The 20,611-nt window shown below is 40.1% G+C and overlaps 1 protein-coding gene across 3 annotated transcripts; it reads left to right on the top strand.

Annotated features, from left to right (window-relative positions):
• The first annotated feature begins 14,524 nt into the window (after positions 1 to 14,524).
• Positions 14,525 to 16,407, top strand: LOC118843545 (cytochrome b-c1 complex subunit 8). Of its 3 annotated transcripts, none has more exons than XM_036751227.1 (3): positions 14,525 to 14,600; positions 14,761 to 14,934; positions 16,197 to 16,407. In XM_036751227.1, the coding sequence occupies exons 2-3, from the start codon at positions 14,781 to 14,783 to the stop codon at positions 16,289 to 16,291; spliced, it is 249 nt and encodes an 82-aa protein (XP_036607122.1). In that variant the 5' UTR covers positions 14,525 to 14,600; positions 14,761 to 14,780; the 3' UTR covers positions 16,292 to 16,407. The 3 variants fall into 3 exon arrangements, with proteins under 3 accessions (XP_036607122.1, XP_036607124.1, XP_036607123.1); XM_036751229.1 differs by having other exon boundaries at positions 14,537 to 14,609; XM_036751228.1 differs by lacking the exon at positions 14,525 to 14,600 and having other exon boundaries at positions 14,641 to 14,934.
• Positions 16,408 to 20,611: the final 4,204 nt, after the last annotated feature.

Genomic DNA, 20,611 nt, shown 5'->3' with positions numbered 1-20,611 from the left:
CAGCCCTTTAATAAAAGAATTTGTTCTGTAAAACTTGGACTCAGTCAAAAGGCTGCACCCAAGGACCTAGGAGGCCACAGGTTCCCCACCCCTGCCCTAGGCTGATTTTAGCACCCAGGATTTGGGAATTAAAGTAATTTCAGGAACAATGGTCATTGTTTTGTTTTTTGGGGTTTTTTTTGACTAGTCAGTCATAAAGCATTTATTAATGTCTGGTACTGTGCTATGCATAATACTATGTGCCAGGTACTGGGCTAAGCACTGGAGTGCCAAGAAAAGCAAAAATTTGGTTCCTGCCTTAAAGGAGCTCACATTTTAACAGGAGAAGTACTTTCAAGTATTTCTGATGAAAAGATCAAAGCTGTCTTCTCAGCAATACAGTGATCCAAGACAATTCCAAAGACTCATGATGGAAAATGCTAGCCACATCCAGAGAAAGAACTATGGAGTCTGAAGCAGATCTAAGCAGACTATTTTCACTTGTTCTTTGTGTTTTCTTTCTCGTGGTTTTTCCCTTGTGTTATGATTCTTCTTTCACAACATAACTAATAATATGTTTAACGTGATTGTATACATATAACCTATATCAGATTGCTTGCTGTCTTGGGGAGGGGAGAGGAAAGGAGGGAGGGAAAAAAATTGGAACTCAAAATTTTACAAAAATGAATGTTGAAAACTATCTTTACATGTAATTGAAAAAAAATACCATTTTGGAAAAATAAGAAAAAGAAAAAAGAAAAGATCAGAACAAAGGCAATAGTCCAGTGAAAACCAGCTGAAAGGTGTTATATGATGATGTAATGTTGATATTCGAAGAGGGAGAGGAGAAACAAGTTTCTTTACAATGCCTTAAGGTCTTCGAAAGGTATTAAGGGAGTTAAATAAGAAAAATAGAATTCCTGGGGGGTGGATTGATTCTGTGCTGAGAGTCTAAAGTGGGAAAAGAGACAAAGGGTTAAAGGAATACACTAATGTAGAAAGCAGGAAAAATAGGGGGAAACACGCTAATTCTCATTATTGGAGTACATGTAAAAACCTCGAGAAAAGGTTGGGGGGATAGACATCAAATGAACCTCACTCATCAGAAATGAACAAAATAATTCATGTGGGGAGCCAGCTACATCCTGTTTAAGCCTCTCAGACCTCTGCAAGGCAGGGTCAATTGAAAATGGGCCTATGCACAGCAAGGCCAGTTTTAGGATAAGAAGACTTGGCAAAGAAAACCTGCCTTTACAGCGGATTACCCACATGGGTGATGACAGAAATGTTTCAGTCTGGTTATCTATATGCGAGAGAACATAAATGTTTCAGTTTGGTTTGCCTTGAAGAAAGATAGTGTCTCACTCCTAGGAACAAGGAGATAAAAAACTTAACCAATGCTTTATTGTACTTTTCTTTGAAGTCAGCATGACTCAACAATTAACCTGTTTAAAATACTGTCAGTAACTCCATTAAAATCAGTCTATAGTTTGAATATACGACTCGCCTAGCCCCATGTCTTTGTCTTTTTGTGTTCATTACTTCATCATATATTCATGCCACTGCTGGCACAGTTGGCGCCAGGAACAGGGACAAGTCGAGGACTTGAGGATGAAGTAACGTCTTACCGATACAGGCTCCAGAGCGTATTCAAATGAGCGGTAAAAGGATTACTCCACTAGACTTACGGGGGGATTGTAGAAATTTCAGAGATTTAGAGAGTTAGAAAAGTAGATTTAGAAAATTTGACTACGGGACAGATACAATTTAACGATAGGGATCTGTATCTGCAAGTATTAAGAAAAATTGTAACAGAAAGAGGTTTTTATATAACAGAAGAGCAAAAACAAGAAGGTACAATTGATTTAGAAAGATGGGAGATTATTGAAAAACAAATGAGTGAAAGATTAAGGGAAGATGGACCGGAACACTTCCCAATGTCAGCCTTTTCCATATGGGTCATTTTAAAAATATGTCTTACTCCAGAAGGAAAAGTTCCTATGGTACAAAGAACAATTAAGCATGATATTGGGGTTGGGGAGAGATCTTATGAGCCTCAGCCCAGAGATGGATGACAATAACCCATTGGGGTAGACTAGCTAATTGAGAGTTACCAAAGTAGAAAGGGAAAAGAAAAATGCTGGATTTCTAGAAATCCCTTTTGTGCATCCTGTCATTTTCTGTCTGTATCTGTTTTTGTGTTATGTGTCTCTGTGTGAAGAGAGTATGTTATCTGACTCTTTGTTGTTAAAGTTGTGGAAATAAGAAAATGCTCTTTCTTTCTCCCTTCATTCCAATTCTGGCCAAATTTGGAATGTGAAGAGAGATAAGAAAGAAAACGGGGATCTTTTCCCCTTAGAGTTAAGTGAAATGTGTTACTCCTAAATTTGATGTTTAAGATAAAGTCAGAATTTATTATACCATTTGGCATTAAGGCAAATTTGGAAAATGTATAGATCTGAAAAAGAGACACTTTCAGTTTCCCAGTATGGGAGAGAAGGGACAAGGCACCACTGGATCTTTTCCAGAGTCCCACTCACCTTGACTGGAGGATTCAAGGTTCCTCACTTTCAAAAAAGTTTTTAAGGAGTGAACACAGAAGTAAAATTTGCTCAAGCTAAAATTAGAACCATTAAGATCTTTTCACCTGTCTCTGACTGAGCCAGGGCTGTAATAAATGTTAGAGCAACTAAAAATTCTTTAGCAGATTCTGTTAACCATAGTTAATCTGGTGAAGCATATGAAACCTTTTTTCAAAATAATAATACACTTATGAATGTGAAGAAAATTCAGTTTAAATGACAAAAGATATATATTTTTTCTATATCCCCCTCCAATCTATCTGTAGACTCCTTGGGGGGTTAAGAATTCAAGCTCTATGTCAGAAGTATATACAAAGATGTTTTATTTCTTGTGTGGTTAATAAGAATCACCACGAGACTAGTATAAATAAAAAACTGGAAAAAGGACTTTAAAAAATCTAGAATGTGCTTTCCCAATTTGTAGAATTAAGAACTTTAGTAATGATCTTATAAACAGAATTGGAAAATATTTAATAGCATAAAGGTATTAAGTAAATCAATAGAATTAATAAGTAGGTTTTTTTTATATACAACTACAGAGATCCTTATGTGCAATTTAGTGACCCTCATTCCTACTTGAGTTTGAAACAAGTGGCTTAAAGCTTCCAAAATAGAGAAATAAAAGCAGAGAATGAGAGTCAATCTGAACACATCTTACCCAAAAGACTGTTACTATATTCCCTAGAAACAAAAATACTTCTTAGAATAGGAATTATCTCAATAGATATTTCTAGCTTGCTGTGGTCTTCCTAAGTTTTCTACTTGGAAAGTTTAAAAAGTGATTCAGCTGTGAATATACAATAGAGAGTTAGCTCCTTTTCAAAATAATTGCCCCACCTACTAGCTGCTTTTTCGTATTTTTAGGCCCTTTATTTTGATGTTTTTTCACCTAAAGTCTCAATGTAAATTAAATTATAATAACATTGAAACTACAAAAATTAAAATACATGTTGCAACAAAAGCTCTACTCCCTGTTCTCTACTTTGCTACTTTGTGGCCCTCTCATACCCCACTGACAACAGCCCTGGACCCCTGGGCATCCCAATGCCCACACTTCTAGGCAAGCAGAAGAACCTCTCCTCTCAAGCCCAAACCCCTTGCTCCCACACCACCGGAACCTGGAATTTTTGCTCCAAGTTTCCCAAAGCCCAGCAACCCCTATTAGGAAGCAAAGGTTCCTCAAGGACCCTCCTTAATGACTCCTCAGACCTTTGATTCAGGTGCTGGACTCTACAACTTCCCAGCACTCCCCGGTCCTTAGTCCCCCTCCCCTTTCCCAAATCCCTGGTTCCACCACCCCCAGTCCACAGCCAATCTCTGCAACTGTGGGGAGAGAAGAAAAGCCTCTATGCTTGGTAAGCCCAATATATGTAATGATTTGGGAATGCAATTAATGTCATCTGAAATTTTTTCTGTTTGTATTATTATTGTACTTCTAAATTGTAGTAAAATTCTCCTGTATTGTAATACTTGAGTGAATATTGTGAGCTAAAAATAGTGTTAGACAAAGCAATTTTTAATCTGAATTTTGTTGAAACTAAAAAATGAAAACAATTGTGTAAAACTGGTTAAGTTACTTTCTCAGCCCTGATAACCCTGTCTTATGTTTTATAATTGCCATTTAGAAAACCAGGAATTCCCACCTTTACCTGTGGTGAATAGAAGGGCACTGCTAAAACATTTCGGCCAGCACTTATGAAACTTGTAAGATTGTTAACTAGGTTTTTTGGGATTACTGTTTTAATGTTAAAAACCAATAAAGTTCTAGAGAGATAGAAGGAATTATGTCCTCCCACCTTTTGGGCTAGATTCATGGGTGGGTTCTATTAAATCTTATATGGATGTTGGCTATGGTAAAGATGTTGGTTATTGTGAGTTATTATTATTACTGTTCAATTAATTATCAAACTCCTCTGCCTGAAGGGGAAAACTGACTATACCTTGTTAGCAATGATTCAAATTCCTTAGGCTTCCTTTTTACCTGGGCCAAAAGAACTAGTTAGAATACTGGCCCAGCCCATTTTAAACCGACCTAATTATAATAGCTGATTCCAAACTGTTTGTAAAACTTTCCCAAGAAAAATGTGAATGGAACTTAGAAATGTATATTTGAATAACTAAAAAAAGGGGTGCATATTGTTATTTGGCATTGAGAAATTTATTAACTATATAGCCCCAAGAAAATTCTATCTACTTTAAGCTTACTGTTCAATAAGGGGATGGTGGTGGAATTCATTCCCAGGGATATTACAAAGATCACATGATTATAAAGGTGCTTAGCACAATGCTTGCCATAAAATAAATGCAATTTGAATATAGATTGTTTTAAGTTGAATATAATTGCTTCATATTCACTAATTTTATGAGAATTTTCTTCAATGAGGATTCTCTGTATCAGGCAATTTGGAATCACATCTGACTGAGGTTAAGCCTCCAGAATGGTAATTAATTGGTTTTGGTTTTGAAGTTTAAACAGATGATAATTGTTTATGACATTGTTATATTTCTAAAATTTTCCTTACTGCAGAACTTGGTGAGCAACTGTATCATCTGTGTTGTTAGAAAAGCAATTTCTTTTATAATCTAAATGTTGTTAGGCTAAGATTTGTACTGAGTTAGAAAACTTTTAAGTCATTCTAATTGACCATGTCTTATAATATTTTGTAGTGTTGTAATTTAAGAAATCATAAATTACCAAATTTTGTCTTTAATTGTTTTGCTGTCATTTAGCAAATTTGTGAGATTGTTAATTAAGCTTAAGTCTAGTATTTATAAAACTATGTTTAGTTCTCTTTTTTTTCCTCTTCAATTATGTGGAAAAGGTTTGCTGATCAAATTTAAGAATTGTTTCATACTTAGGAATTAATAATAATATCAGGATAAACTGTAGGCTGTTTCTGAGAAAGGGAAATAAGTTTATGAAGAAAAGTTTTGTAAAATCCTTTGCACGATTTTTAGAAAACCTCGACCTTGAATAAGTGTGCTCAGAGAAAAGGCAAAAGAAAGCAGACAGGCCCAGGGTTTTTCTATTAACCCCTTCCTGAGATCTATGTTACTTCTCTTTATTTTGTAAAATTGCCAAGACCCATGTAAACCATGTCTATGGGCTAGTTCATCAGCCCCGGATAAGAATTTATTTGATTGGTATAGGTCCTAAACAATGAACTTGGCTTGCTGAGAAATTGCAAGTTTATGTACAATAGATAAAAAGGATTCTAAGAGTAGTAGTATTTTTCTTGTGATCAGTCTCTTACTGCTAACGATGTGACATTCTGTTACAACAACTTCTTAGCTAAGAAACTTTGTGACAGCTAAGAATTCTGCAATAACTAGAAACTTTGTTTGTTACAATACTTTGGAATTAGTGTTACTGAAGGACTTTTTCACCAAATTGGGAAAGTTTTATGAACAAGGGTAGAAGTGCATGGGAGCCACTTAGGGCTCGCTTTGTAAATGTTCCTTAAGTAATGTGAGAATGTTATTTTGTTATTTCATTAATATCAAGCTTGTCTAAAGTTTTGTTACAACTAATGATGCTAAAAAAAAAAAGGAAAAGGGGTTTGTGGTTTACTTTGTAAATGCCATCAAAGAAACATGGCATGACTAAGAGGTTAAGATTCTATATGCGTTGTGTTAAAAATTGACAATTTAATGTATTTATGTATGTACTGAAGCCTGTTATTAACTCCTTAAGTGACATCTCATCCTCCTAGTGAGGAAATTAATAATGGATGTATGTAAAGTGTAAGACACTAGCTTCTGATGTGAACTTCTTAAATATGACAATTGGCCATGGTTCAAATTGTGAGTTTGTAAAAATGATCAGGGTTATAAAGATTAGAAATGATAATTTAAAATCGTGCTAAGATCACTCTTGTAGGAGAATGGACAGAAAGCTGATTCCTACAAGACAACAAGAAGAAGAGGCTGTGCTGGAGATGGCTGGAACAAATACCAAGGACCAGAAGATTGCATTGACGATGTTCCCTGCCAGACAGCTGCATAATGTTAAACCTGAAAATTTGGTTGAAGGAAACAACAGAGCTAGGTGATAGAAAAATCCATGTTGTTTATTATTTTCCCTTAAAGCATAGCGGAGCTAGCTTACTTGTACGTACAAGGAGTCAGAGTATAAACTCTGGCTGCCTGAACAAAGCAATGAGAAAACTTATATACGTTATTTTAGCAGAGCTAGCAAGCCTGTATTACCTCATTTTTATGACCCCCATGTATGTTTAACCATGATACAAGAAGAGGATTTTCCTTAAAGGAATAGAGTTGTAAAGGATGTTGACAAAAGTCAGATGAAACTACAGCCTAGCATCTCTGTGTCTCATTACATTCCATAACATAGTATATACCTGTGGAATATTAAGCAAGGTAATCTCTCTTGGGGTTAGGGTAATGTCCTTAATGATCCGGCCTTGTTGACAGAGGTAAGGGTATTGCCTGAGCAAACTTTTAGAGAGAACAAAGAAGCCCAGGTCCTGGGTCTTCATCCAGTTACTCATTAATTCAGGCTCTGGGTCTGGTTGAGATTAGAAATATTATAAAATAGTATAATATTTTCCACAATAAGAAAAGATTTTTTGAATCTTAAAGAGACAATTGCATTTTTTTATTTCTTTTTGAGTCTATGTATCTATATTCATAAAGAGGACTGCCCCCTTTGATTTGTCAATGCATTGATCAGTCCTTCCCATATTTACTTAAATGGGTGATGGTTTAGGGGAAGAATTCACATGTATCTACAATGGTGAAGCGTCTACAAAAGAGAAAGGGGGGGATTCATTGGGATGCTGAAATAGTGAAATGCCCCTCTTCCTGGTATTGATCCAGAGGGAGTAGCAAAAACAATCATCACTATTTTCAAAAAATTTAACCCATTTAATAATGTATTTTTGACTTTTTTCATGCACTACCTTATATTCTTTGTTTGGTCATAGTAATTTTTTGTCTACCTTCTGTCTTCAGGATAATGAACACTATGTTTAAGCCACTTAAAATTACAGAATAAAAAGCGGGGAGATGTGGGGAGCCAGCTATATCCTGTTTAGGCCTCTTAGACCTCTGCAAGGCAGGGTCAATTGAAAATGGGCCTATGCACGGCAAGGCCAGTTTTAGGATACGAAGACTTAGCAAAGAAAACCTGCCTTCGTAGCGGATTACCCACATGGGTGATGACAGAGATGTTTCAGTCTGGTTATCTATGTGCGAGAGAACATAAATGTTTCAATTTGGGCAGCCTTGAGGAAAAATAGTGTCTCACTCCTAGGAACAAGGAGATAAAAAACTTAACCAATGCTTTATTGTACTCTTCTTTGAAGTCAGCATGACTCAGCAATTAACCTGTGTAAAATACTGTCAGTAACTCCATTAAAATCAGTCTGTAGCTTGAATATAGGACTCGCCTAGCCCCATGTCTTTGTCTTTTTCTGTCCATTACTTCATCATATATTCATGCCACTGCTGGCACAAATTCATACATATATTTTGGTGTAAAAATATACTAAAACAACAGTTTGGGAAATTATAGCAAAATATAGCAAACTCAACAAATGGGAATAAGGAGGAGGAGGAGGAGGAGGTCAATAACCCAGAGGAACAATGACAAACAAATAAACTTGTAATACCAAAGGGGAAATTAAAAGGGAGAGGGAGGGGAGAAATGAACTCTAATTTAATGAGATGACTTAGACTGCCTCTTAGGCCATTGGGGAACAGCAGAACAAATTATGATATAGGAATATAATGGAATATTACTGCATCAGAAGAAATGATGAAAATGATTTCAGAGAATCCTGGGTAGTATGAATTGATGGAGAGTGAAGTGAGTAGAACCAAGAGAATAATTTTTACAAAGACAAAATATTGTAAAGAAAAAGAATTTTGCAAGTCCTAGAACCTATGATGAAATACATTACCTACCTCCTGAGTCTATGTGTAGAAAGAGACACGCATTTTTGGATATGGCCACTATATGGATTCATTTTGTTTGACTATGCTAACCTGTTACAATATTTTTCTCTTTCTTTTTGTTGTTTAATTGTGGGGAGGTTGGAGGATTAGCCATAGTAATGCCAAAAAAAAAAAAGAGGGCCAATGAAACTTTTTTTAAAGTGCAGAAGATAGATAAAAAAAATCATATCATAAACAAATTAAAAGAGCAAAGAAGAAATTATTTTGTAGATGAATGATAGAATTGCACAAAGATAAAAATGGACATTTTTGATTGTATAGCTCCACATGGAAACATGACCTAAATATAAAAGGCCACACCACAAACAAATTAGAGCAGCAGGAAAAAATTGTCTTTTTCATCCACGAATAGGGTTCATGACTAAACACATAATGGGATTAGACAAGATAAAATGGCCAATGTTGATTATGTGGAATTTAAAAGTTTTTGCACCAACAAGTGCCTTCCTTCTATTATTTCCTATTTCTCTTGTTTATAGTTTGTTTGGTATATATTTGTTTACATGCTGTCTCCCCAATTAGATTGTAAGCTCCTTGAGGGCAAGGACTTGCTTCTTTTTTTATATCTTTAGAGTTTATCACAGTGTCTGGCATGTGGTAGGTGCTTAACAAACATTTATCGATTGACTAATATAAGAGAAATAGGTCACTGGAAAAAATTCTTTGCAGCAAGTTTCTCTGATAAAAGTCTCATATCCAATATATATAAGGAACTCATTCTCTAATAGCTAAACAGTCAAAGGATATAAACAGGCAGTTTTCAAAGAAAATAATACAAGCTATTTTCAAGCCTGTGAAAAAAGCTCTAAATCACTAATAATTAGAGAAATGCATATTAAAGTAATTTTGAGGTTCCATATCATATCTATCTGCCTGGCAAAAATGATTACAAAAGTGAAAATTAACAAAGGTTGGAGGGGCTATAAGAAGACAAGTACACTAGTGAGGCAGTTAGGTGGTACCACATTGTACAGAGCACTGGGCCTGGAATCAGGAAGACCTGAGTTCAAATCCTACCTCAGACACTTAACAGCTGTGCAACTCTAGGCTTGTCACTTAACCTCTGTTTGCCTCAGTTTCCTCAACTGTAAAATAGGGATAATAATGGCATCTACCTCAAAGGGCTGTTGTGAGTTTCAAATAAGATAATATTTGTAAAGTGCTTACTTAGCACAGTGCCCGGCACATAGTAGGTGCCATATACGTGCTTGTTCCCTTCCATTTCCCTAGAGCACTATTGGAGGAGCTGTGAATTGGTCCAACCATTCTGGAAAGTAATTTGGAAATATGCCCAGAAATATCTATGCATACCCTTTGACCCAAATATACCAGTGCTAGATTTATGCCCCAAGGAAACCAAAGAAAGAGGAGAAAAGACATATATGTACAAAAATATTAACTAAAGGGGAAGGGCTGTCCTATTGGGGAATGGCTTAACAAATTTGGTATATGAATGTAATGAAATATTACTGTAACATAAGAAATAACTAAATGAACTGTTTCACAGGAAACTAAGAATACCTTTATGAACTGATCCAGACAGAGCAAAATGAGAAAGACTAGGAGAATAATTTATGCAATGATAACATTATAGAGAAAAACAACTTTGAACGACTCTTATCGACAAAATCATAAACCATAAGTCTGAAAGAATGAAAATGAAACTCACCACTCACTCCCTGACAGAGAGGTGATGAACTTAAAATGCGGAGAGACATCTATTTTTGAGAATGGCTAATGTGAGAATTTGTTTTGCTGAATCGTATAGATACGTATTGAGGGATTCTAAAATATATTTGCTCAATTGCGGTGGAGGAGATGTGAGGAAAGATTAATTAAAATATGTATTACTTGAAAAATTAAAATGCCCACAAGATAACAGAAGGAAGTTCAGAAGGAAACAGAGAAGCAGTATAGGTTTAAAAGTAACATGTATAATTTATGATACTTTTTTTTAAAAGCAAGTGATATGAAATGGAAATACTCTTTGTCTTCTATTTATATCAAAATGTAACTAAGGGCACAATTAAAAAATATGAAAGTTTAAAAAAAAAGTTGTTGGGCTCTTAAGACTTGCTGACCAGTTTTAGGTGAAAACTCAGAAGTAGTTTTAGGAGTTTAGATTCACAGAATTCCTTGCAGCTGGGGGTAGTCACTAGTTGTCCCTCTCAGCCCTCCAATCTAACTTATTCATAGGGAGGGGGGAGAGCAACACCAAGGGTTCTTACAGTTAATGAGATTCTTCTGTGAAATATTGCTTGGAGAAGCTAGCCTTGATGTGTGTGTGGAATATTCTCACAAAAAAGCAGCATTATATGTGTAAAAATATTTTGGAGATACCCTGTTTTCCAAAGCTAAGGCCCAGCAAGCAGGCTGTGCCCTGAGTTTGGCATAACAATAATCCTTTGTGCCCTGGAATGATCTCACCCTCTGGCAAAATGGACCAGCACCAGGTGTTCACTAAGGAATTTAGTTCCCCTTATTTCCCAGGGCCATCCATCACAGGTTCACAATCCCTGTTCCTTGTCACTGATAGGTACTGCACTCCTGTTCTCATCATAGAACTCTGGTTCTGTGCCCCATAGGGTGGCCACTACCCCCAAGACTTGAAACAATGACTGTTCCCATGGGCCCCAAGAACACCTGTATTGTCCCAAGAAATGCTAACCACAAGAACTATCTCAAGATCTAAGAATGATTGGGTTGTGGGACAATCCCTTTCACGTCCGTAAGTGGCCCCAGCCTTGGCAGCCGTAAGCCCTTCTTCTTGGGGGGATGGGAGGGGAGTTCTGCCTGCAGGTGTCCTTTTCCTCATTCTGAAATTAATTAAACTTCTGTTTTTGTCCCAACTCACATGTCTCTAGCTGGCTTTGTTTCAGTTCTGGCCACCCACAGTTTACAGACCAGTTCCTGTCCAGTTGACACATGGGAACAAGGCATATGGGTCAGTAGTTATTAGAATCCTGCTGGAGTCCAGGCCTCTATACCACTTCTTGGCTCTCTTCTCACCATGGCCCCACTTGTCAACCATCTCCATTCTGCTGTAAATTTGGACTCTACTCTTCAGGTCCCCGGGCCCTGATGATAGGCGAAGCAACTCTAGGCTGAGAGGGGTTGGCAGGGAGGGCCTAGCCACTTCTCAGCCATCTCCTCTCCAACCATCTTCTACCACCTCTTCCACTGCACTCCACCAACGAGTTCCTCCAACTCTGAAAGATGAGCTTTTACCGTATCTTGACAGGTCCCAGGAACCCACAACACTTTGAAGCAGTCTCCTCACCCTTTTCTCCCACGGGTTCCCCTTCCTAGTATCCTTTATTTGTGTACTCCTCCCTTCCCTCCCCACCTAGGCCATTGCTTGGAACATTGTTTTTCAGTCATTTTCAGTGACCTCTTTTGGGGTTTTTTTGGCAAAGATACTAGAGTGATTTGCCATTTCCTTCTCCAGATCATTTTACTGATGAGAAAACTGAGGTTAAGTGACTTGCCCAGGGTGAATATCTGAGATTGTATTTGAACTCAGGTCTTCCTGACTCCAGGCCCACCTCTCTATCCACTGTGCCAGCTAACCACCCACTTAGAACATAGTAAATGCTTAATAATTCTCTCTTTCCCTCTCTATAGCCCTTAGAGTAGAAAGGAGTCATAGGGATATTGAGAGGGTGGAATCCACAAGACTCCTCAACTTATTAGAAAACTCTCCCTCCTCCTTTCCTTCCAGGTTCAATGAAAGTGCTGTCTTCTATAGATGGAAAACTATATAGAGGAACCTTAGAGATTATCCAGGTCAACTTTTTGATCTTAAAGATAAGGAAACTGAGACCAAAGGAGGTAAAGGGACTTGTCCGGGGTCACACAGCTAGTGCCTAAAATGAGAATCAAACACAGAAAAATCCAAGTCCAGAATTCTACCCACAACATTATGCTGCTTCTGCGCCCACCCCCCTTTTCCTTTGCTTTGTACCTATTTTGTATTTATTTATTTCTGTATGTAAATGCTGTGCTATACACCAAATCTTTGAAAGCTGCCCACTCCTTTTCTGCTCTACTGTTGCCAACTGTGTGTTGGCTCAACTTTCGCTTCAAGTTAGCAACAAACTCTTCCCATTCAGAGAAGAGTTCTAATCTGTTGACATTAATTCTTCTGGTAGTCATTTTGCCTTGAGGATGCCACTTTCGTTGAATGTGAAGATTTAGCTTGTAGAGGATAAGTCTATGATCAGTCCAGCACTCGGTGCCACACATTGCCTTCATCACTCTCACATCCTGTCTGTCTCTTCTCCTTATAATCACATAGTCTATTAAATGCCAATGTTTGCTTTGAGGGTACATCCATGAAGTTTTATTGTGTTTAGGTAATGACTGTAAATGATGAGAAGGTCATGAAGCTACAAGCAAAGACCAAAGTGAAGGGAGTGTTGGTGCGTCATTTTCTGTTTGCAGATGATTGTGCACTCAGTGCAGCCTCTGAAGCTGAGATGCGACAAAGTATGGATCAATCCTCTGCTGCTTGTGCTACTTTTGGCCTAACAATTAACACCAAGAAAACCCAAGTGCTCCATCAGCCACCACCATACCACCCATACATGGAACCATCAGTTACAGCAAATGGAGAAGTTTTGAATGCTGTGGGTAAGTTCACTTACCTTGGTAGTATACTTTCCAGGGATGCACACATTGATGATGAGGTTGACGCATGCATTGCCAGAGCTAGCTCAGTGTTTGGGAGGCTCCGAAGGAAAGTGTTGGAGAGAAGTTTTAGACTGACTACCAAACTGAAGGTCTACAGAGCCATTATGCTGACCTCACTGTTGTATGCCTGTGAAACCTGGACAGCATACCAGCGCCACGCCAGGAAACTGAATCTCTTCCATTTGAATTGTTTTAGGAAGATTTTGAAGATTACCTGGCAGGATAAGGTACCAGGCACTGAGGTCCTTACTCCAACTAAACTGCCAAGCATTCAAACTCTGCTTCAGAGAGCGCAGCTGCGATGGGCTGGCCGTAGTGTTCCAATACAAAACATGCTTGCCAAAAGGAGTATTTTATGGAGAACTCACAGGGGGAAGCGTTCACATGGTGGTCAGAAGAAGCTATACAAGGACACTCTCAAGAACTGTGGAATTGATTGTGACATGGGAGGTATTGGCACAGGACCTCTTAGCATGGCCTCTCGCATCAGAGAAGGTACTGTGCTCAAGGATCAAAGCAGAATTGAAGTAGCTCAGAGGAAACACAAGACTCGAAAATTTAGAGAATCCACTCCAAATGTTTACACAGACTGTTTACACAGACATTCCGAGCTCGTCCTCGTCTGATCAGCCACAGTGGGACACACCCAAACTTGACCCTAGCACAGCGATGGAGTTTTGGTGCTCTTCCAGAACAGAGGACAACGACCCACCAACCAACCATTTCTGCAGGGGTGGTCTCCCTCAACAACAGAATGGAAGTTCAGCTAGGTGGCCATAGTGAATGGAGCGCAGAGCCTGGAGTCACAAAGACTCCCATCCCTGAGTCCAGATTCGGTCTGGGATATTTACTAACTGTGTAACCCTGAGCGAATGAATGAATGGAGTGAACGAATGTCTGAATGGAGCAAATGAATGAATGAGTGAATGGATGGATGGAGCGAATGAATAAATGAATGAGTGAGTGATACAGAAAAAGTTTTATTTATTCCCTGGCATTAGGGAGAAGAATCCAGAAGTGGGGACACAACAAGAGGATCCCCCAGTTATGAGGGAAGAAAGAGGCAGCCCCAGGAGAAGGGGGTCCCGGCGCCCACGTGGGCAGCCAGCCCAGCCCATCACCGGCAGCCCCTCCTGTCCTCGGCGGGCTCCCTTCCGGCGCCGGTCCCTCTCTCTGCCGAACTAGCGAGTCTCCGCTGGGTCTGTGCACTTCTTCCCAGAGAGGGGAGGCGCATTCCCTTCCCCCCGCGAGAACAGCCGCATGGTCTCTCCCGGAAGTTGTCTTATCCAACCCGCTGATTTGCCCCGGAAGTGTAAGGGCTCCGGGGCACGACCCGCTGTCTTTGGAGGGCGAAGCGTCTTGAAGCCGGTGAGACTGGTGCGGGCCTCCGGACGGGGACAGGGGGGCGGGGTGTCCGTTGGCCCCGAGCAGGGCCCCAAAGGGCGCTCGTCGGAGCCGGTGCCCCGGTCGGACCCCGGGATCTCCGTAGCCTCGGCCCGCACCGGTAACTGTGTGTCTGCTCCTCCAGGGTCCCGAGACGCCGGGAAGATGGGCCGCGAGTTCGGGAACCTGATCCGGGTGAGGCACATCATCTCCTACAGCCTGTCCCCCTTCGAGCAGAGAGCCTTCCCCAACTACATCACGAAGGGCATCCCGAATGTGTTCCGCAGGACGCAGGCCTCCATTCTGCGGGTCGCCCCCCGTAAGTGCCGTTCGGGCCTGGCCTTGGGGGCGGGAGTGTCGGGGGAGCCCCAGGGTCCAGACCCCCCCCCCCTCCCCCACCGTCCAGGGCGCCGGCCTCCCCCGACTCCCTGCTTCCTAGGTTTGACCTCGAGAGCTTCGGGTCTTGGGAAGGAAGACTAGGATTTAGAGTGACCCCCGGAAAGCTGGGGACCAGAGTGTACCCCGAAGGACCCCAAAAAGGGAGCCCTTGACTCACGGCTCACCGCCGATCAGTGGACCGCGTGGTTATCAGACCTGTAAAATCCCTTTTTCCTCCACTTCCTTATAGTCTGTAAAATTATAGCCCGAAAGGGCATGTATTCCGTGTGCTGGAAACTTTAAATCTACCCAAGTGGCTCCTTGAGGGTGGACTCCTTGTAATAATGGCCTGCATCTCTGTGGGTTTACCAAGCGCTTTACTCAGCGGCCACCCTGTGAGGGTGGTAGATAGCCCCATTTTACAGATAGGGCTCTCAGAGGTGGAATAACTAATAGATGGTAAACCCTGGGTTTGAAGCCGGGTCTTGAGACTACTTAATCAGAAATAGGAGGGTGGGAGTAGGTGATGAGTCTTTGAAATGAATTTTACATGAAAACAGGCCTAGGAAGAATGTTCTTGATCCTAGCGGTCGGCGGTGCTTAGTTGCAATTTTTTTAAAATACTTGTTTTATTTTGTTAAATATTTCCCAATGACGTGTAAATTTTTTATGTTCATTTTTTCAGATTTTGAGTTCCAAGTTCCCTGCCTCCTCTCTGAGAAGGCAAGCAATTTGATATCAATTGATATCATGCAAAACATATTTCCGTGTTAGACATATGCCTGTTTTAGCTCAGGCACGTAGGTAACAAAATGCTGGGCCTGGGAGTTCAAATCTGGCGTCAGACACTTACTAGCTGTATGACCCTGGGCAAGTCACTTAACCCTGTTTTACCTCAGTGTCCTCATCTGTAAAATGATCTGGAGAAGGAAGTGGCAAACCACTCCAAGAAAACCCCAAATGGGGTCACAGACTGACAGGACTGGACAACAACAAATATTTTAGCTCCCTGTAAAATGGATGTAGTGTAACCTTCCATAATCCCTTCTAGGTCTAGAAATGGTTGGTGGAGGTGGTAGGCATAGATACAGGTAATACTCGGTGCTACTTTAATGAAGTAAAAGACCTAGTCTGCTGTAGTCTTGCTAGTCCAGTGGTCTTCTGTGTGTACTTACTACTTTTCCTTGGTTTTGGTTCTTAAAGCCTTCATAGCCTTTTACCTCCTGTATACCTGGGGAACCCAGGAGTTTGAAAAATCAAAGAGGAAGAAGCCAACTGACTTTGAAGAAAACAAATAAGCAACACGGAGGGAAGTGCAACCGTCTTGGTTCCCTGTGACTTGGGGCACCAATAGAAGAAGAGTGTATAAAGATAGTTCAGAGATGTAATAAACTTCACATTTTACAAACTGTAATAGTGTGGGCTTTTCCTTCTGGTTTTTATTTTGAAATAGAAAAATTACATTGGGTAAAATATTCTAGAACTCTCACCTGGGGGGTCCCTCATATGCTGACATAGACACCTTCCCTTCCCTTACCAGTACCATCCCTTCAGCAACATTTATTGTCTGCTGTAAGTTAGGCACTATGCTGGGTACAAGGGATACAAAAACAAAATAGTTCTTCTCCTCAAGGAATTTTGGGGAGAATTATCAGAAAATTAAATACAAAGTATTTACTTAGTAATTTCTGGGTGTAGGTACTAGCAACCAAGGGATGGGAAGTGGGGATTAGGATGGGCCTGCCTTATAGGAAACCTTGAAGGAAGCCAAAGATTCCATCAAGTAGAGGCAGGGAGGGAGTGCCTTCCAGCCACATGGGGCAGTCTATGCAGAGATATGGAGGTGGGAGATGCAATGTGTGCAGGGAAACAAAGTAGGTCCATGTAACTGGAATGTAGAATAATTTACAATAAACTCAAAAAGAGATTGTAGCCAGATAGTGGAGGGCTGTAAAAGCCAAATCACGGGGTTCGCTTTTTATCCTAGAACACCAAAAGAGTCTTTGTAGCTTCTTTTGCAGGGAAGTGAGATGACCAGACTTGTGCTTTAGAAATATTCATTTGGCTGCAGTATGAAGGATGAATTAGAGAAGAGACTAGAGGCAAGAAAACCAATTGGGAGGCTGTTGCTTTATAGTTTAGTCAAGAGGCAATAAAAGTCTGAACCGGGCTGGTAACCACTTGAGTAGAGAGAAGAGGATGGGAGCAGGGTAAAATGTGAAGGTAAAATCAATGAGACTTAGCAACTGATTAAGTCGATGATACAAGAAGTATGAAGGAGGGAATTGAGGCTTACTCCTGGCTGTGAACCTCAGAAGGCAATTTGATGATTAAGAGTAACCATGGAAAGAGCACTTTCTTTTTTTAAAATTTATTTATTTTTAATTTACAACATTCAATTCCACAAGCTTTTGAGTTCCAAATATTCTTCCCCTCCCTCCCCATCCCCTTCCCTAAGATGGCATGCAATCTGATGTAGGCTCTACATATACATTCACATTAAACATTTTCACATTAGTCATGTTATAAAGAAGAATTATAACCAATGGAGTGAACCACAAGAAAGAAGAAACAAAAAAGAGAGAGAGTAAATAGTATGTTTCAATCTGCATTCAGACTCTGTAGTTTTTTCTCTGGATGTGGATAGCTTTTTCCATCGTGAGTCTTTTGGAGTTGTCTTAGATCCTTGCGTTGCTGAGAAGAGTCAAGTCTATCAAAGTTAATCATTGCACAATGTGGCTGTTACTGTACAATGTTCTGGTTCTGCTCCCCTCAGCATCAGTTCATAGAAGTGAAAGAGCACTTTCAATTGTGGTAAGGTTGGAAACCAGATTCTAAGGGATTGAAAAGTGAATAGGAAGTGAAAAGTGGAGGTAGTAAGTGTAGATAGTTCTTTTAATAGTTCTTTTTCCTTGAAAAAGCTATGTGGTAACATTTTAAGGGGGCAATAGAATCAAGTAAAAGATTTTTAAGGGTGGATGAGACTTGAGCATATTTGTAAGCAGTTGAAAAGGAGCCAGTACATAAGGAAAGACTGCAAATCGCCCAAGGACTTTACCTAATTCAAGTAGGCTTGAGATGGTTTGTACCCAGTTTTCCCCCTTGTTTTCTGGGGTCTAGAAAGTGAAGATCCTCTCAAGCTTGAATTTGAAAGATGGTGGGTAATGCAGGCTGTGTGATGTGTGCATATGGCCCAATATGATTCGTACATGTTGAATACGTTGTTTCACAAACGTGATTCTGACTTGTTCTTTGCAAAAGCAGCAATCTTTAAAGGGTGGCTCATTTGTTCATGGAAGCCAGGTGATTGATACTTCCTTAGCTGTTGTTAGGTTGGTCATTTTAGTAAAAATGACATTTTTCCAGAAGCATTTTTACCCACTAAAGAGAGCAAATATCTACCAAAGGCTCATCTGTGCAGAATCTAAAAAGCTCAGGATACAATGCAGAAAAGGTCTGAGCTGTCCTGAAGGACTCCTCTTTTTAAAAGGTCCTGCCCTCTGTGGAGTTGCATGAAGAACTGCCTGTCATAAGAGTGAAACTGCTGGAAGGCTCACATTGATCTAGACGCAATGACTAAAGAAGGTTCTTTAGTTCAGGGCCCCCAGATCTATCAGATGAGGACTCCTTTTGCTTTCTCTCCAGCAGATACCTCTGAGAAAGCAGCCACAGTTGGGGGATGTACCTGGTATATGTAGTCAAAGTTGAGAACTTGGGTATAACCCTGAAACCATTTATTCAAAAAACATGAAGTGCTTTCTTTTTGGGCTTTCAATACTAGAGATAGAAAAGTAGAGATAATAGAGGCCTTGTCTCAAGCAGCTTAAAGTATAAGATGGAAGGTAAGTGCACAAATTTTGATTCAAGGGGGAAATGAGATAAGTACAAGGAAGAATTTCTGGAAAAAAAATACCATGATGACTTTGAGGGGGTAGAAATCACTATCACCTTGGAAGATAGGGCAGGAGGGTCTAGGAAGGCTTTTTATCAGGAAAATGTTACCTGAAATTAGACTTTAATAAAAGGGGAGAGAGTCTGTTCCAGGAATTGGGGATCATGTGAGCAAAAGTACAGAGAAATGAGAAGAGGGCATGACAGTAACATAGTCTAGTTTGTTTGGATTTTAGACCATACGAAGGGTAACAGTACAAGGTAATTTGCAGCTTTATTGTAGAAGGCCTTGAATGCCAGAATCGAATGAATAGTAAATTTTTTGGTAGCGAAATGGCAATCACTGGTACAATGTGAAAGATGGGCTAGAAAGAGTTAGAAAGGAGTTAAGGAGACGATTACAACCTAGGGCAGTAGGTGCGAAGAAAAGCAGGCCAAGGGCGATTCATTTGGCACCAGGAATAGCAAGATCAGAATGACAGTCCCAACCCTTAAGAGTAAGGGCAGCGAGGCAGCTAGGTGGTGCAGTGAGTAGAGCACTGCCCCTGGAATCAGGAGGACCTGAGTTCAAATTTGGCCTTAGACACGTGACACATTTACTAGCTGTGTGACCTTGGGCAAGTCACTTAACCCCAATTGCCTTACCTTCCCCCCTCAAAAAAAAAAAAAAAGACTATATATAAGAATAAGGGCAGTTAGGTGGCGCCATAGTGCATAAAGCACTGGCCCTGGAGTCAGCCAGACTCATCATCCTGGATTCAAATTCAGCCTCAGACACTTGCTAGCTGTGTGACCCTGGGCAAGTCACTTGGCCCTGTTGGCCTCAGTTCCTCATCTGTACAATGAGCTGGAGAAGGAAATAGCAAACCACTCCAGTATCTTTGCCAAGAAAATTCCAGATGGGGTCACAAACAGTGGACACAACTGAAATGACCAAACAACAAAAATCTTCAATGACATAACTTAGAGACGTAGCTTGCAAATAAATAAGTGAAAAGATTATCTGAGGTCGGAGGTAACAGTAATGACTGGGAATTGGGAAAACCTTGTTATAGGAGGGGAGGGAGCCTTCCTTTCTACCCTGAAGGAAGCAAAGAATTCTAAGGTAGAAGTCGGGAGGGAATGCATTCCAAGCATGGGGGCAGCCTATGCAAATGTCAGTATGGTAATGGGTCTCCATAGGTAGGAAATGAAATAATACCAAAGTCAGAAAACTATAAATAGGGCAGTTTGGCTAGAATATAGAATTTGTGAAGCAGAGTGATCTGAAATAAATGTCGAAAGGCAGCCTGGAGTTAGATTGTATATAACTTTAATGTATTAAATGTATTTTATCCCACAGATAAGTAGGGAACCGCTGACATTTCTTAAGAGGAATGATGTCAGATCTTCGCTTTAGGAAGGTTGTACAACTGTGAGGGAAGAGATTGTGAAGAGAGAGACCAGTTTGGAAACGTGTAAGTCCAGGTGAGAGAAGAGGAGATCCCAAGCTAGGTTGGTGGACACGAGTGGACAGAAGGATGAATGTGAGAGATGTGGAAGCAGTACTGACAAGATATGGCAGTGATTAGGGAGAAGGGAGAGTCAAGAATGACTCCATTGTGAATTTCAGTAACTAAACAGCTGGTGATGCTCTCAATAGAAAACGAGGATGTATGGAGATGAGGCGTTCAATGGAGTAGGATGAAGAGTTTCGTTTTAGATGTGTTGAATTTGAGATGTCCAAC

Source organism: Trichosurus vulpecula, chromosome 3 (genome assembly GCF_011100635.1).
Source record: "Trichosurus vulpecula isolate mTriVul1 chromosome 3, mTriVul1.pri, whole genome shotgun sequence".
Lineage (NCBI taxonomy): Eukaryota > Metazoa > Chordata > Mammalia > Diprotodontia > Phalangeridae > Trichosurus > Trichosurus vulpecula.
The sequence above is the reverse complement of the archived record's forward strand: the minus strand, read 5'-3'. Positions and strand labels throughout refer to the sequence as shown.

Bases quoted from the DNA above. Each gene is read 5' to 3' on its own strand.
- LOC118843545 (XM_036751227.1), top strand. From the start codon at position 14,781: ATGGGCCGCGAGTTCGGGAACCTGATCCGGGTGAGGCACATCATCTCC. The intron at 14,935-16,196 runs GTAAGTGCCGTT...TGGTTCTTAAAG, and splicing joins CATTCTGCGGGTCGCCCCCC to CCTTCATAGCCTTTTACCTC.